The 13,892-nt window shown below is 45.7% G+C and overlaps 2 protein-coding genes across 2 annotated transcripts in view; both read left to right on the top strand.

Annotated features, from left to right (window-relative positions):
- Positions 1-13,892, top strand: part of LOC124001333 (deubiquitinase DESI2-like) — a 1,147,470-nt gene that overhangs the window by 810,574 nt on the left and 323,004 nt on the right. The window lies entirely within an intron of this gene.
- The window catches only part of map4k5 (mitogen-activated protein kinase kinase kinase kinase 5), a 121,456-nt gene that overhangs the window by 105,309 nt on the left and 2,255 nt on the right, over positions 1-13,892 (top strand). Inside the window, 5 exon segments of the mRNA XM_046308051.1 lie at positions 32-209; positions 1,707-1,775; positions 5,046-5,138; positions 7,184-7,254; positions 12,076-12,131. Coding sequence (XP_046164007.1) covers positions 32-209; positions 1,707-1,775; positions 5,046-5,138; positions 7,184-7,254; positions 12,076-12,131 — 467 coding nt within the window.

Below are 13,892 nucleotides of genomic sequence, written 5' to 3'. Positions count from 1 at the left end.
TCTCTCTCTCTCTCTCTCTTTTGTCCCTCAGCACTTTGACTTCCCCCTACCCAGCCCTCTGAAGGTGTTTGAGATGTTGGTGGTTCCAGAGCAGGAATACCCCATGGTGTGTATAGCTGTCAGCCAGGCCATGGAGCCAGGCCAGGTGGTTCGCTTTGAGACCATCAACCTCAACTCCTGCTCTTCCTGGTTCACTGAGATGGGATCAAGTAAGGAACTAATACACACTACACAGAGACTATATCATCGACTGCATCCTTATGTAATACATGTATCACTAGCCACTTTAACTATGCCACTTTGTTTACATACTCATCTCATATGTATATACTGTATTCGATACCATCTACTGTAGAGCCTATGCTGCTCTGTACCATCACTCATTCATATATCCTTATGTACATATTATTTATCCCCTTACACTGTGTATAAGACAGTAGTTTTGGAATTGTTAGCTAGATTACTTGTTGGTTATTACTGCATTGTCGGAACTAGAAGCACAAGCATTTCGCTACACTCGCATTAACATCGAGAGCATCGGGAGCTTCATGAATTGGGTTTCCATGGCCGAGCAGCCGCGCACAAGCCTAAGATCACCATGCTCAATGCCAAGCGTCATCTGGAGTGGTGTAAAGCTCGCCGCCATTGGACTCTGGAGCAGTGGAAACAACTCGTCATCTGGAGTGATGCATCCAGCTTCACCATCTGGCAGTCTAACGAACTAATCTGGGTTTGGGGGATGCCAGAGAACGCTACCTGCCCCAATGCATAGTGCCAACTGTGAAGTTTGGTGGAGGAGGAATAATGGTCTGGGGCTGTTTTTCATAGTTCGGGCTAGGCCCTTAGTTCCAGTGAAGGGAAATCTTAACGCTACGGCGTACAATGACATTCTAGATGATTCTGTGCTCGAATCACTAATGCTCTCTTGTGGCTGAATGGAAGTAAGTCCCCGCAGCAATGTTCCAACATCTAGTGGAAAACCTTCCTAGAAGAGTGGAGGCTGTTAAAGCAGCAAACGAGGACCAACTCCATATTAATGCCCATGATTTTAGAATGAGATGTTCGACGAGCTGGTGTCTACATACTTTTGGTCATGTAGTGTACCATCAACCTCAAGTTCTTCTCCTCCTGGTTCACTGAGATGGGATCAATAGGCACCAAACACACACTACTACCTCCTGAGCGGTACGCTACGAAGCTAGCTAGATCTACACAGAGACTCGTCCTCAACTCTGGCTCCTCCTGAGTGGTATGCTACGAAGCTAGCTAGATCTACACAGAGACTCGTCCTCAACTCTGGCTCCTCCTGAGTGGTATGCTACGAAGCTAGCTAGATCTACACAGACAGAGACGATCGTCCTCAACTCTGGATCCTCCTGAGTGGTATGCTACGAAGCTAGCTAGATCTACACAGACAGAGACGATCGTCCTCAACTCTGGCTCCTCCTGGTTCACTGAGAATAGCCAATTGTTGTACTGTCAGTAGACACCAAACGGAAGAAAACGGAAACTTGGAGGGACGATCTCGACTACCTGAAAATGCTTTAATTTTCTGTCGCTTTCAAGCGTGTCGTTTGTAAAACCGTCAACACAACCCTGGATATATACTATATGTTCACATTGAAACACCTATGTTGATGTATTTCTGGATTCCAGTAGGGGATGTCTTTATGCTAACCATTATTTTCTGTGTGTCTTCCCCTTAGCTGGCCAAGCAGTGGATGCCATCCATGTGACCCAGCTGGAGAGGGACACCGTGCTCGTGTGCCTGGACAGTAAGTAATGACCTCTGACCCCCACAGAGGGTCAGATTTCCTGCACTTTGTTTGCATCCCAAATGGCACCCTATTCCCTATGTAGTGCACTACTTTTGACCAAGGCCCATAGGAAAGTGCACTACATAGGGAAAAGTGAGCCATTTGGGACTCCCTTTCAGTCTAACTAGTCCTGCACTGTGAAAGTAGACATGCTGTTAATTGTTTGCCCTTCAGTCATTATTTCATTTATTTAACCAGGAAAAGACCCTTGAGGTTAGAAACCTCTTCTTCTTTTTTTTCCGAGGACATCTAGAAGGGAGTCGATTACATACTGAACCCCTCCCTAGAGGTGGTACCACCCAGCACATCTACATTTACATTTAAGTCATTTAGCAGAAGCTCTTATCCAGAGCGACTTACAAATTGGTGCATTCACCTTATGACATCCAGCGGAACAGCCACAAGCTAAACACCTCAACTCCTGTCATTGTTGTGAGAAAGGAAATAATTGTACCAAGTTGCGCCCTGTAGCTACATTGAAGTTAGTTGTCAGGGATAGTTAAAGGAATTACACGTTTGGCACCTCAGGCACTACCTAGTGCCATTTGCCTCTTAGGGGCAGGCATAAAAGTAGATGCGCAATTAGTCATTGTAGTTAATTACCACATGTTCTCAATTGTGCAGGAAATGGACCCGTTGGAAGTTAGCCTGAAATAGTGTATGTGATTTAACTCAACAGCAACGAGCGCACTGAGTCACTGGGAAAATGTTATATAAATAATTCAACCAAAGTCAGTCAATTAGTAGTTTTAAACACTAACAATATGACAACCCCAACTTAAGATATTGGACTAACATGTTAAATTTAAAGCCACTAAGCATAACCTGCAGCCATTTCCTGGTTGTCAAAACTGAGATTTTCCCCAAATACAGTTTAGTCAACAACTATAGGGTAGAGAATGATCGCACCATCGAAACTACTAATTATTTTCCAAAGCCAAAAATAATTTCAGCTGGTGTACAAAAGAAAGTAGAAGCAGAAAGGAAACTTCAGACCTGGAAGCATAGAAATGGCGCACCCATATCAGATCTATCCTACCGCTTTTAAGATTTTCAATTAGAGCTCTATAACTCGCATGTGAAATACGGTCAGGTGGCCCAAAAAGTTAAGTGTATTTGATATACCATCGACTAGAGAAACAACAAACTTCCTTTATTTTAAGTCCTACGCTCAAAATAGAGATCGCTATAAAGAGAACGTATAACACAATAACCAAAGTTATATATTTGTCCCCCTTTCAAATGCCTATGCGAATAAGGTCAGCAAAACTAAAGTATCCACTAACCAATAAAACGTTTAATTCAAGATAATGTGCTCACGTCTACACCAAGTTAAGCAACAGATACCGGTATGTACCGGTATTACACTTCAGTAAGAACTATGGACGTCCATATGTGCGTCACATCACGCGTGTGCAGTCTCTAGAACGTTCTAGAACTAGGCCGACCACGAGGGTGGACGCGCGCCATATCCTGGTATACCGCATACAAACGTTGTTACCTAGTGCAGTGACAAAACTGTTTGAAACGGTCGATCGAATGTCAATCAAATAATTATTAGCTGTGATGTGTTAACCCGATATTAAAGGTTGACCGATTAATTAACAAGTAAAGGCCAACTAAAATCTAACTAGTTACCCAACGTTAACAGTTAAACGATATCAACTATGATTGAAAAATGTAAATATATTGCAGTAATTCCGAGTTAAAGCTAGATCAGTTAGGTAAATTCCACAAGGTTTAATTTGTCGACTAGGTGATAGTGAAAACTTCAAGGCCAAGTGGTTAATTTACGTTAGCCAGCCTTGTCTACCGGATATAAAATGTACCTGCTTGTGGTCAGCAAAATAAATAACGGTGAACTAAAAAACCGCTTTCATTATTACATCTAGAAGGGAGTCGATTACATACTGAACCCCTCCCTAGAGGTGGTACCACCCAGCACATCTAGAAGGGAGTCGATTACATACTGAACCCCTCCCTTGAGGTGGTACCAACCAGCACATCTAGAAGGGAGTCGATTACATACTGAACCCCTCCCTAGAGGTGGTACCACCCAGCACATCTAGAAGGGAGTCGATTACATACTGAACCCCTCCTAGAGGTGGTACCACCCAGCACATCTAGAAGGGAGTCGATTACATACTGAACCCCTCCCTTGAGGTGGTACCAACCAGCACATTTAGAAGGGAGTCGATTACATACTGAACCCCTACTTTGAGATGGCATAGTGCCTCTCCATCACGATTTCAATGGTAGAGTTTAACTGCTAGGGGCTAAAAGAGATTTACTACTAAAAAAACAAAATATATCACTTGTGCATTGATTTGTCAAAATTAAGACCAGATTTGACGTTTCACTATAACGAAACCTAAAACATCTGGTTTTACATTAAACATTTCTTCTTTTCTCATGAAAGTTCCTCTAAAACAATCAAGACGGTCAACAACATTTTGCCTCTACCAGAGCTTTAATCTCAGACAGCGACACCCTCTCCTCTTGTTTTAGTCTCCTCTATCAGAGCTTTAATCTCAGACAGCGACACCCTCCTCTTGTTTTAGTCTCCTCTACCAGAGCTTTAATCTCAGACAGCGACACCCTCCTCTAGTTTTAGTCTCCTCTACCAGAGCTTTAATCTCAGACAGCGACACCCTCTACTCTAGTTTTAGTCTCCTATCAGAGCTTTAATCTGACAGCGACACCCTCTCCTCTAGTTTTAGTCTCCTCTACCAGAGCTTTAATCTCAGACAGTCTCCTCTAGTTTTAGTCTCCTCTACCAGAGCTTTAATCTCAGACAGCGACACCCTCCTCTAGTTTTAGTCTCCTCTACCAGAGCTTTAATCTCAGACAGCGACACCCTCCCCTCTAGTTTTAGTCTCCTCTACCAGAGCTTTAATCTCAGACAGCGACACCCTCCTCTTGTTTTAGTCTCCTCTATCAGAGCTTTAATCTCAGACAGTGACCCCTCTCCTCTTGTTTTAGTCTCCTCTATCAGAGCTTTAATCTCAGACAGCGACACCCTCTCCTCTAGTTTTAGTCTTTTACAGCTTGTTCTAAGATCACAGAGCATTATTAGGACAGTTCTCTTTTACTCATTTCAGGAACCGTGAAGATCGTAGCAGCTGAGAGCGGACACTGTGATTATCCTCGTAAATGAGGAACTGTTGTTATTTTTTAAATCCGGCCACTATTCAAAAAGCTCTATCCTATTTTTATTTTTTATTCTAGAAAATCTAAAGATCGTGAACCTCATGGGAAGATTAAAGTCTAACAAGAAGCTAGCCTCGGAGCTCAGCTTTGACTTCGCCATTGGATCCGTTGGTAAGATGAACTCTTTAATATGATTCACCTGCTACTGTAACACCTACCTCATAACGCCAGTAGGGGGAGGGGCTTGTAACGCCAGTAGGGGGAGGGGCTTGTAACGCCAGTGGGTTACTGCTGTTTCTGTGGGGGAGGGGCTTGTAACGCCAGTGGGTTACAGCTGTTTCTGAAGGGGAGGGGCTTGTAACGTCAGTGGGTTACCACTGTTTCTGAGGGGAGGAGCTTGTAACGCCAGTGGGTTACAGCTGTTTCTGAGGGGGAGGGGCTTGTAAAGTCAGTGGGTTACCACTGTTTCAGAGGGGGAGGGGCTTGTAACGTCAGTGGGTTACCACTGTTTCTGAGGGGGAGGGGCTTGTAACGTGTCAATGTTATAATAGGGTTATGGCTGTTTCTCCCAGGGGAGGGGCATCCTTTCATGTCCATGGGTTACCACTGTTTCAGAGGAGGATTGCTGCTCGCCAGTGGGTTACAGCTGTTTCTGAGGGGAGGGGACTTGTAATAATAACACATTTATTATTTATTTCACTGTTTCAGAGGGGCTAGGGAGAACACCTTTATTTAACCAGGTAGGGGTTACCACTTTTTTAAGGGGTAGGGGTTGGGAACACCTTTATTTAACCAGGTAGGGTTATGGTTCCCCTGTATTCACATCCCACTACCCTTCAATACTGTGCATCCTTTCATGTCCATGTCCACCAATATGTATATTACTATGTATGATGATTGCTGAACACCTTTATTTAACAGATACATTGAGAACACCTTCTTTAACCACTGACTGTGTTATAACACCTTTATAATAAACCAGGTGCAATAATAACACATTTTTTATTTATTTCACCTTTATTTAACCAGGTAGGCTAGTTGAGAACACCTTTATTTAACCAGGTAGGCTAGTTGAGAACACCTTTATTTAACCAGGTAGGCTAGTTGAGAACACCTTTATTTAACCAGGTAGGCCAGTTGAGAACACCGTTATTTAACCAGGTAGGCCAGTTGAGAACACCGTTATTTAACCAGGTAGGCTAGTTGAGAACACCTTTATTTAACCAGGTAGGCTAGTTGAGAACACCTTTATTTAACCAGGTAGGCTAGTTGAGAACACCTTTATTTAACCAGGTAGGCCAGTTGAGAACACCTTTATTTAACTAGGTAGGCTAGTTGAGAACACCTTTATTTAACCAGGTAGGCCAGATGAGAACACCTTTATTTAACCAGGTAGGCTAGTTGAGAACACCTTTATTTAACCAGGTAGGCCAGTTGAGAACACCTTTATTTAACCAGGTAGGCCAGTTGAGAACACCTTTATTTAACCAGGTAGACTAGTTGAGAACACCTTTATTTAACCAGGTAGGCTAGTTGAGAACACCTTTATTTAACCAGGTAGGCTAGTTGAGAACACCTTTATTTAACCAGGTAGGCTAGTTGAGAACACCTTTATTTAACCAGGTAGGCTAGTTGAGAACACCTTTATTTAACCAGGTAGGCTAGTTGAGAACACCTTTATTTAACCAGGTAGGCTAGTTGAGAACACCTTTATTTAACCAGGTAGGCCAGTTGAGAACACCTTTATTTAACCAGGTAGGCTAGTTGAGAACACCTTTATTTAACCAGGTAGGCTAGTTGAGAACACCTTTATTTAACCAGGTAGGCTAGTTGAGAACACCTTTATTTAACCAGGTAGGCTAGTTGAGAACACCTTTATTTAACCAGGTAGGCTAGTTGAGAACACCTTTATTTAACCAGGTAGGCTAGTTGAGAACACCTTTATTTAACCAGGTAGGCTAGTTGAGAACACCTTTATTTAACCAGGTAGGCTAGTTGAGAACACCTTTATTTAACCAGGTAGGCTAGTTGAGAACACCTTTATTTAACCAGGTAGGCTAGTTGAGAACAAGTTCTCATTTGCAACTGGGACCTGGCCAAGATAAAGCACAGCAGTGTGAACAGACAACAACACAGAGTTAAACATGGAGTAAACAAACAATGAACAAGTCAATAACACAGTATGATTACTGACATCTCCTCTCCTCCTGCTCCAGTGTGCCTTCAGGACAGTGTTCTGGCCTTCTGGAAGCACGGCATGCAGGGAAAGAGCTTCAAGTCCAACGAGGTAGGTGTTACCGTTAGTGGAGGGGGAAAAACGTCAGTATGGGGAGGGGCTTGTAACGTCAGTGTGGGGGAGGGGCTTGTAACGTCGGTGTGGGGGAGGGGCTTGTAACGTCGGTGTGGGGGAGGGGCTTGTAACGTCGGTGTGGGGGAGGGGCTTGTAACGTCGGTGTGGGGGAGGGGCTTGTAACGTCGGTGTGGGGGAGGGGCTTGTAACGTCGGTGTGGGGGAGGGGCTTGTAACGTCGGTGTGGGGGAGGGGCTTGTAACGTCGGTGTGGGGGAGGGGCTTGTAACGTCGGTGTGGGGGGAGGGGCTTGTAACGTCGGTGTGGGGGAGGGGCTTGTAACGTCGGTGTGGGGGAGGGGCTTGTAACGTCGGTGGGGGGACCGCTGTTTCTGAGGGGGAGGGGCTTGTAAACGTCGGCGGGTTACCGCTGTTTCTGAGGGGGAGGGGCTGGTATCCTACACACTCAGCATGAAAGGGATAAATGTCATGCTCTGATCCGGTGGAAATGTCATAGTGCAGGCCTTGCTTCTTCTCACTGCTTCACTTGGACTGAAATATGTTCAGGTACTCATTATGGGTGCTGGTACTGTTTACATTTTAGATGGAGGAGCAGTAGAACATTTGAGATGCTGGGTACTCCTGCCCAAGTCAAACACTGCTTCTCGTCCCTTGCCCAAATATCCTACAGGTGTGTCTGCCTTGAGCTCACGGGGACAGGAAATATTTGAATGGGCCCAGAATATTTTCTACAATGTTGCAAGGGACCCAAGTTAATAGTTGACAAAATGTTTCAAGTTGGTTGCAGACAGGCCATACATTTGATACAATGTTTCCAGTTTTCTAGCATGAGCTTTGGCTGGACTAGGTTGACATTTGATACAATGTTTCCAGTTTTCTAGCATGAGCTTTGGCTGGACTAGGTTGACATTTGATACAATGTTTCCAGTTTTCTAGCATGAGCTTTGGCTGGACTAGGTTGACATTTGATACAATGTTTCCAGTTTTCTAGCATGAGCTTTGGCTGGACTAGGTTGATAGTTGATACAATGTTTCCAGTTTTCTAGCATGAGCTTTGGCTGGACTAGGTTGATAGTTGATACAATGTTTCCAGTTTTCTAGCATGAGCTTTGGCTGGACTAGGTTGACATTTGATACAATGTTTCCAGTTTTCTAGCATGAGCTTTGGCTGGACTAGGTTGACATTTGATACAATGTTTCCAGTTTTCTAGCATGAGCTTTGGCTGGACTAGGTTGATAGTTGATACAATGTTTCCAGTTTTCTAGCATGAGCTTTGGCCGGACTAAGTTGATAGTTGATACAATGTTTCCAGTTTTCTAGCATGAGCTTTGGCTGGACTAGGTTGATAGTTGATACAATGTTTCCAGTTTTCTAGCATGAGCTTTGGCCGGACTAAGTTACATTTACATTACATTTAAGTCATTTGATAGTTGATACAATGTTTCCAGTTTTCTAGCATGAGCTTTGGCTGGACTAGGTTGATAGTTGATACAATGTTTCCAGTTTTCTAGCATGAGCTTTGGCTGGACTAGGTTGACAGTTGATACAATGTTTCCAGTTTTCTAGCATGAGCTTTGGCTGGACTAGGTTGACAGTTGATACAATGTTTCCAGTTTTCTAGCATGAGCTTTGGCCGGACTAAGTTGATAGTTGATACAATGTTTCCAGTTTTCTAGCATGAGCTTTGGCTGGACTAGGTTGACAGTTGATACAATGTTTCCAGTTTTCTAGCATGAGCTTTGGCCGGACTAAGTTGACAGTTGATACAATGTTTCCAGTTTTCTAGCATGAGCTTTGGCTGGACTAGGTTGACAGTTGATACAATGTTTCCAGTTTTCTAGCATGAGCTTTGGCTGGACTAAGTTGACAGTTGATACAATGTTTCCAGTTTTCTAGCATGAGCTTTGGCTGGACTAGGTTGACAGTTGATACAATGTTTCCAGTTTTCTAGCATGAGCTTTGGCTGGACTAAGTTGATAGTTGATACAATGTTTCCAGTTTTCTAGCATGAGCTTTGGCTGAACTAGGTTGATAGTTGATACAATGTTTCCAGTTTTCTAGCATGAGCTTTGGCTGGACTAGGTTGATAGTTGATACAATGTTTCCAGTTTTCTAGCATGAGCTTTGGCTGAACTAGGTTGATAGTTGATACAATGTTTCCAGTTTTCTAGCATGAGCTTTGGCTGAACTAGGTTGATAGTTGATACAATGTTTCCAGTTTTCTAGCATGAGCTTTGGCTGGACTAGGTTGATACAATGTTTCCAGTTCCTTCCAGACAGGCCATGTGTAGCCAATGTGATTTATAGGATCATTATTTTCAGCAGGAGATTGTCTACCTGCAGTCTGCCATGTTTTTATTTGTTGGCTTTTTAATGTAGACTATTTTTACATCGTTGGTAACAGAAGATACTTTTAGATTCATATCATTTTGATGTAATATTGATTAACCACATGACATTGATTAGAATGTATGCACACATGACTGTAAGTCGCTTTGGATAAAAGCGTCTGCTAAATGGCATATATTATATTATATTATATTATTTTGAGATACAAAGATGTTATAAATTAAATTAAACTTTCATGAAAATGTACAGACGAAAACCATAACTGGATGGGTAGAAATGGTAAGATAAATTGGCATTCCACATGAGAAAGGTTGTCGACTCCTCGTGTTGCCTTTTTTTTTACTTTTTACGGAAACTTCAGGAGAGGAATGGCAGAATCTGATAAATCCAGTAGGAATGACCGGGAGGAAAATTGTTGGGTCAGGTTTTTTTTCCTTCTTTTTTTTTTTTTTTCTGGTTATCTAGATTTCTGGTGCACTCTTGAGGCATTTTGTCTTACTTCAGCGAACCGTAAGCTTAAAGCATCAGACAAGCTCAATACACATAGTCACATTTTATTAAAACACATATCGTGTGTCTATATATGAAAAAATACACGTTTTAAAAAATGTCGACCAATACATTGTTTTTTGTCAGACAGCCCTAGATCAGATAACTGTGTACTAGGAGGCATGACCACCAGTGACACATGCTAGGTGGGAGTCCTTAGCCGGGCAGAGACCCCCTCTGGTTAGGGTTACCCAGGGGTCCTGATGACGAGGAGAACAAGGCCTTGTAGGTGGCTAGGAAATGTACCCGCTGAAGCGATCAGCCTACCAGGCATCATATCAATAGACTAATGTCCTGTTCCTCCTTCACTGCCTTCCTTCAAGGAGGCTTTTCAACTGAATCATACAGGAGACGGAGCGGATGAATAATTGATCAGCCCACCTTCACCCTCTGTTGTGCAGCTGTTTCATTTTCTGATGACCATGAATACTGCATGGTATCTGACATTTTGACAGGCTAACGTGTCGGGCTCCACCCTGGCACACACACACTGTACTGTAACGCTGGGCTGAGCCCCCAGCCAACACACAGCCTTATTTCAGCTCAGTCATACACGCGTGTGTGTGCGTGTGTGTGCGTGTGTGTGCGTGTGTGTGCGTGTGTGTGCGTGTGTGTGTGTGCGTGTGTGTGCGTGTGTGTGCGTGTGTGTGCGTGTGTGTGCGTGCGCGTGCGCGTGTGTGTGTGTGTGTGTGTGTGTGTGTGTGTGTGTGTGTGTGTGTGTGTGTGTGTGTGTGTGTGTGTGTGTGTGTGTGTGTGTGTGTGTGTGTGTGTGTGTGTGTGTGTGTGTGTGTGTGTGAAGCAGTGAAAAGACTACCCTGGGTATCCCCTATCATAAAAACAGAATGCCTCACCTCACAATGATCTCTGGACTTTTATAGTGTGTGTGGCGTGCATGGTGATCAGGTTAACACGAGATCCTCTCTGTGAAAGGTTGACAACTTCATTACCTGCAGGTGGACACAGAGACACAAACAGCCTAATGTAGCTTAGCCTCAGAGTGTGATCCCAGAGGTTTTATCTCCTGGCCTCGTCTATGTAGGCAGGCAGCGAAACACTGAATCCATCTGAACTCTGATAAGCAGAGTAACCTACGGTTGGCAGGGGGGGTCTACTGGGGTCATCGGGGGGTCTACTGGGGTCATCGGGGGGTCTACTGGGATTATGGGGGGGTCTACTGGGATCATGGGGGGGTCTACTGGGGTCATTGGGGGGGTCTACTGGGGTCATTGGGGGGTCTACTGGGGTCATTGGGGGGTCTACTGGGGTCATTGGGGGTCTACTGAGGTCATTGGGGGGTCTACTGAGGTCATTGGGGGGTCTACTGAGGTTATTGGGGGGGGTCTACTGGGATTATGGGGGGGTCTACTGGGATTATGGGGGGGGGGGTCTACTGGGGTCATGGGGAGGTCTACTGAGGTCTGTCTGTAATCATGGGATGGACTGTAATGGGGAAATATAAGATCGCTCACCATGAAAATTAAGACTCCTTATAAAGTGTTACCAGTATTGGGGCAAAAACACCAGTTTAATGTTTCCATGTAGCTCCTCCTCAATGCCCCTGTGTATGTTTCCATGTTCTTTAATGCCCCTGTGTATGTTTCCATTAATACCCCTGTGTATGTTTCCATGTTCATTAATGCCCCTGTGTATGTTTCCATTAATGCCCCTGTGTATGTTTCCCCCCTGTGTATGTTTCCATGTTCATTAATGCCCCTGTGTATGTTTCCATTAATGCCCCTGTGTATGTTTCCATTAATGCCCCTGTGTATGTTTCCATTAATACCCCTGTGTATGTTTCCATGTTCATTAATACCCCTGTGTATGTTTCAGTGTTCATTAATGTCCTCGAGTATGTTTCTGTCTGGTTAATGAAGTGCTCCATTCCTTCCTTTAATCTACAGGTCACCCAGGAGATTTCTGATCCCAGTCGAGTCTTCCGTCTCCTCGGATCTGACAGGTTGGTGCTTGAAATTATTCTGTTTTTAACTCTTTGTCTCGCTGTCTGTCTCTCTCCAGATATGATGGGTTGGTGATTGAAATGATTGTGTTTTAATTATTCACTTACCTGTCCTCATTCCTCCTCTTTTTCTCTTTACTTGTATCTCTCTGTCTCAACTTTTCGCTCTTTCTCTCACTCTCTTTACTTTATGCGCTCTGCCTCTCCTATCTCTTTTCTCTTTCTAGTCGTATAGATGATTTATGTAGTGCTCTTTGACCTCTATAAAGCCGTAGATGCAGGGCTGGTAGCTAGTGGCTGTCTCCAGGGAGCAAGTGTCCTCCCACAGGTCCCTGTGTTTAACCATCGCCTGGAAACCACCAAACATCCTACTTCTCTCTCTCTCTCCCCGTCTCTCTCTCTCCCCCGTCTCTCTCTCTCCCCGTCTCTCTCTCTCTCCCCGTCTCTCTCTCTCTCCCCGTCTCTCTCTCTCTCCCCGTCTCTCTCTCTCTCCCCGTCTCTCTCTCTCTCCCCGTCTCTCTCTCTCTCCCCGTCTCCTCTCTCTCCCAGTCTCTCTCTCTCTCCCCGTCTCTCTCTCTCTCCCCGTCTCTCTCTCTCTCCCCGTCTCCTCTCTCTGTCTCTCTCCCTCTCCGTCTCTCTCTCCCCTCTCTCTCTCTCCCCGTCTCTCTCTCTCTCCGTCTCTCTCTCTCCCCGTCTCTCTCTCTCTCCCCGTCTCTCTCTCTCCCCCGTCTCTCTCTCTCTCCCCTCTCTCCTCTCCCTCCTCTCTCTCCCCGTCTCTCTCTCTCTCTCTCCCCGTCTCTCTCTCTCCCCCGTCTCTCTCTCTCCCCCGTCTCTCTCTCTCCCCGTCTCTCTCTCTCCCCCGTCTCTCTCTCTCTCCCCGTCTCTCTCTCTCCCCCGTCTCTCTCTCTCCCCCCCGTCTCTCTCTCTCCCCCCGTCTCTCTCTCTCTCCCCGTCTCTCTCTCTCTCCCCGTCTCTCTCTCCCCCCTCTCTCTCTCTCTCTCCCCGTCTCTCTCTCTCTCTCCCCCGTCTCTCTCTCTCTCCCCCCGTCTCTCTCTCTCTCTCTCCCCCCTCTCTCTCTCTCTCCCCCGTCTCTCTCTCTCTCCCCGTCTCTCTCTCTCTCTCTCCCCTCTCTCTCTCTCTCCCCGTCTCTCTCTCTCTCTCCCCCGTCTCTCTCTCTCTCTCCCCCGTCTCTCTCTCTCTCCCCCCCGTCTCTCTCTCTCTCTCCCCCCGTCTCTCTCTCTCTCTCTCTCGTCTCTCTCTCTCTCCTCCCCGTCTCTCTCTCTCTCTCTCCCCGTCTCTCTCTCTCTCTCCCCGTCTCTCTCTCTCTCTCTCCCCGTCTCTCTCTCTCTCCCCCCGTCTCTCTCTCTCTCTCTCTCCCCCGTCTCTCTCTCTCTCTCCCCCGTCTCTCTCTCTCTCTCCCCCCGTCTCTCTCTCTCTCTCTCCCCGTCTCTCTCTCTCTCTCTCCCCGTCTCTCTCTCTCTCTCTCCCCGTCTCTCTCTCTCTCTCTCCCCGTCTCTCTCTCTCTCTCTCCCCGTCTCTCTCTCTCTCTCCCCCGTCTCTCTCTCTCTCTCCCCCGTCTCTCTCTCTCTCTCTCCCCGTCTCTCTCTCTCTCTCCCCCGTCTCTCTCTCTCTCTCCCCGTCTCTCTCTCTCTCTCTCCCCGTCTCTCTCTCTCTCTCTCTCTCTCTCTCTCTCTCTCTCTCTCTCTCTCTCTCTCTCTCTCTCTCTCCCCGTCTCTCTCTCTCTCCCCGTCTCTCTCTCTC

This window comes from Oncorhynchus gorbuscha, linkage group LG17 (genome assembly GCF_021184085.1).
Source record: "Oncorhynchus gorbuscha isolate QuinsamMale2020 ecotype Even-year linkage group LG17, OgorEven_v1.0, whole genome shotgun sequence".
NCBI classification, from domain to species: domain Eukaryota; kingdom Metazoa; phylum Chordata; class Actinopteri; order Salmoniformes; family Salmonidae; genus Oncorhynchus; species Oncorhynchus gorbuscha.
Note: the sequence above shows the minus strand (reverse complement) of the source record. Positions and strands in the feature narration are given on the sequence as shown.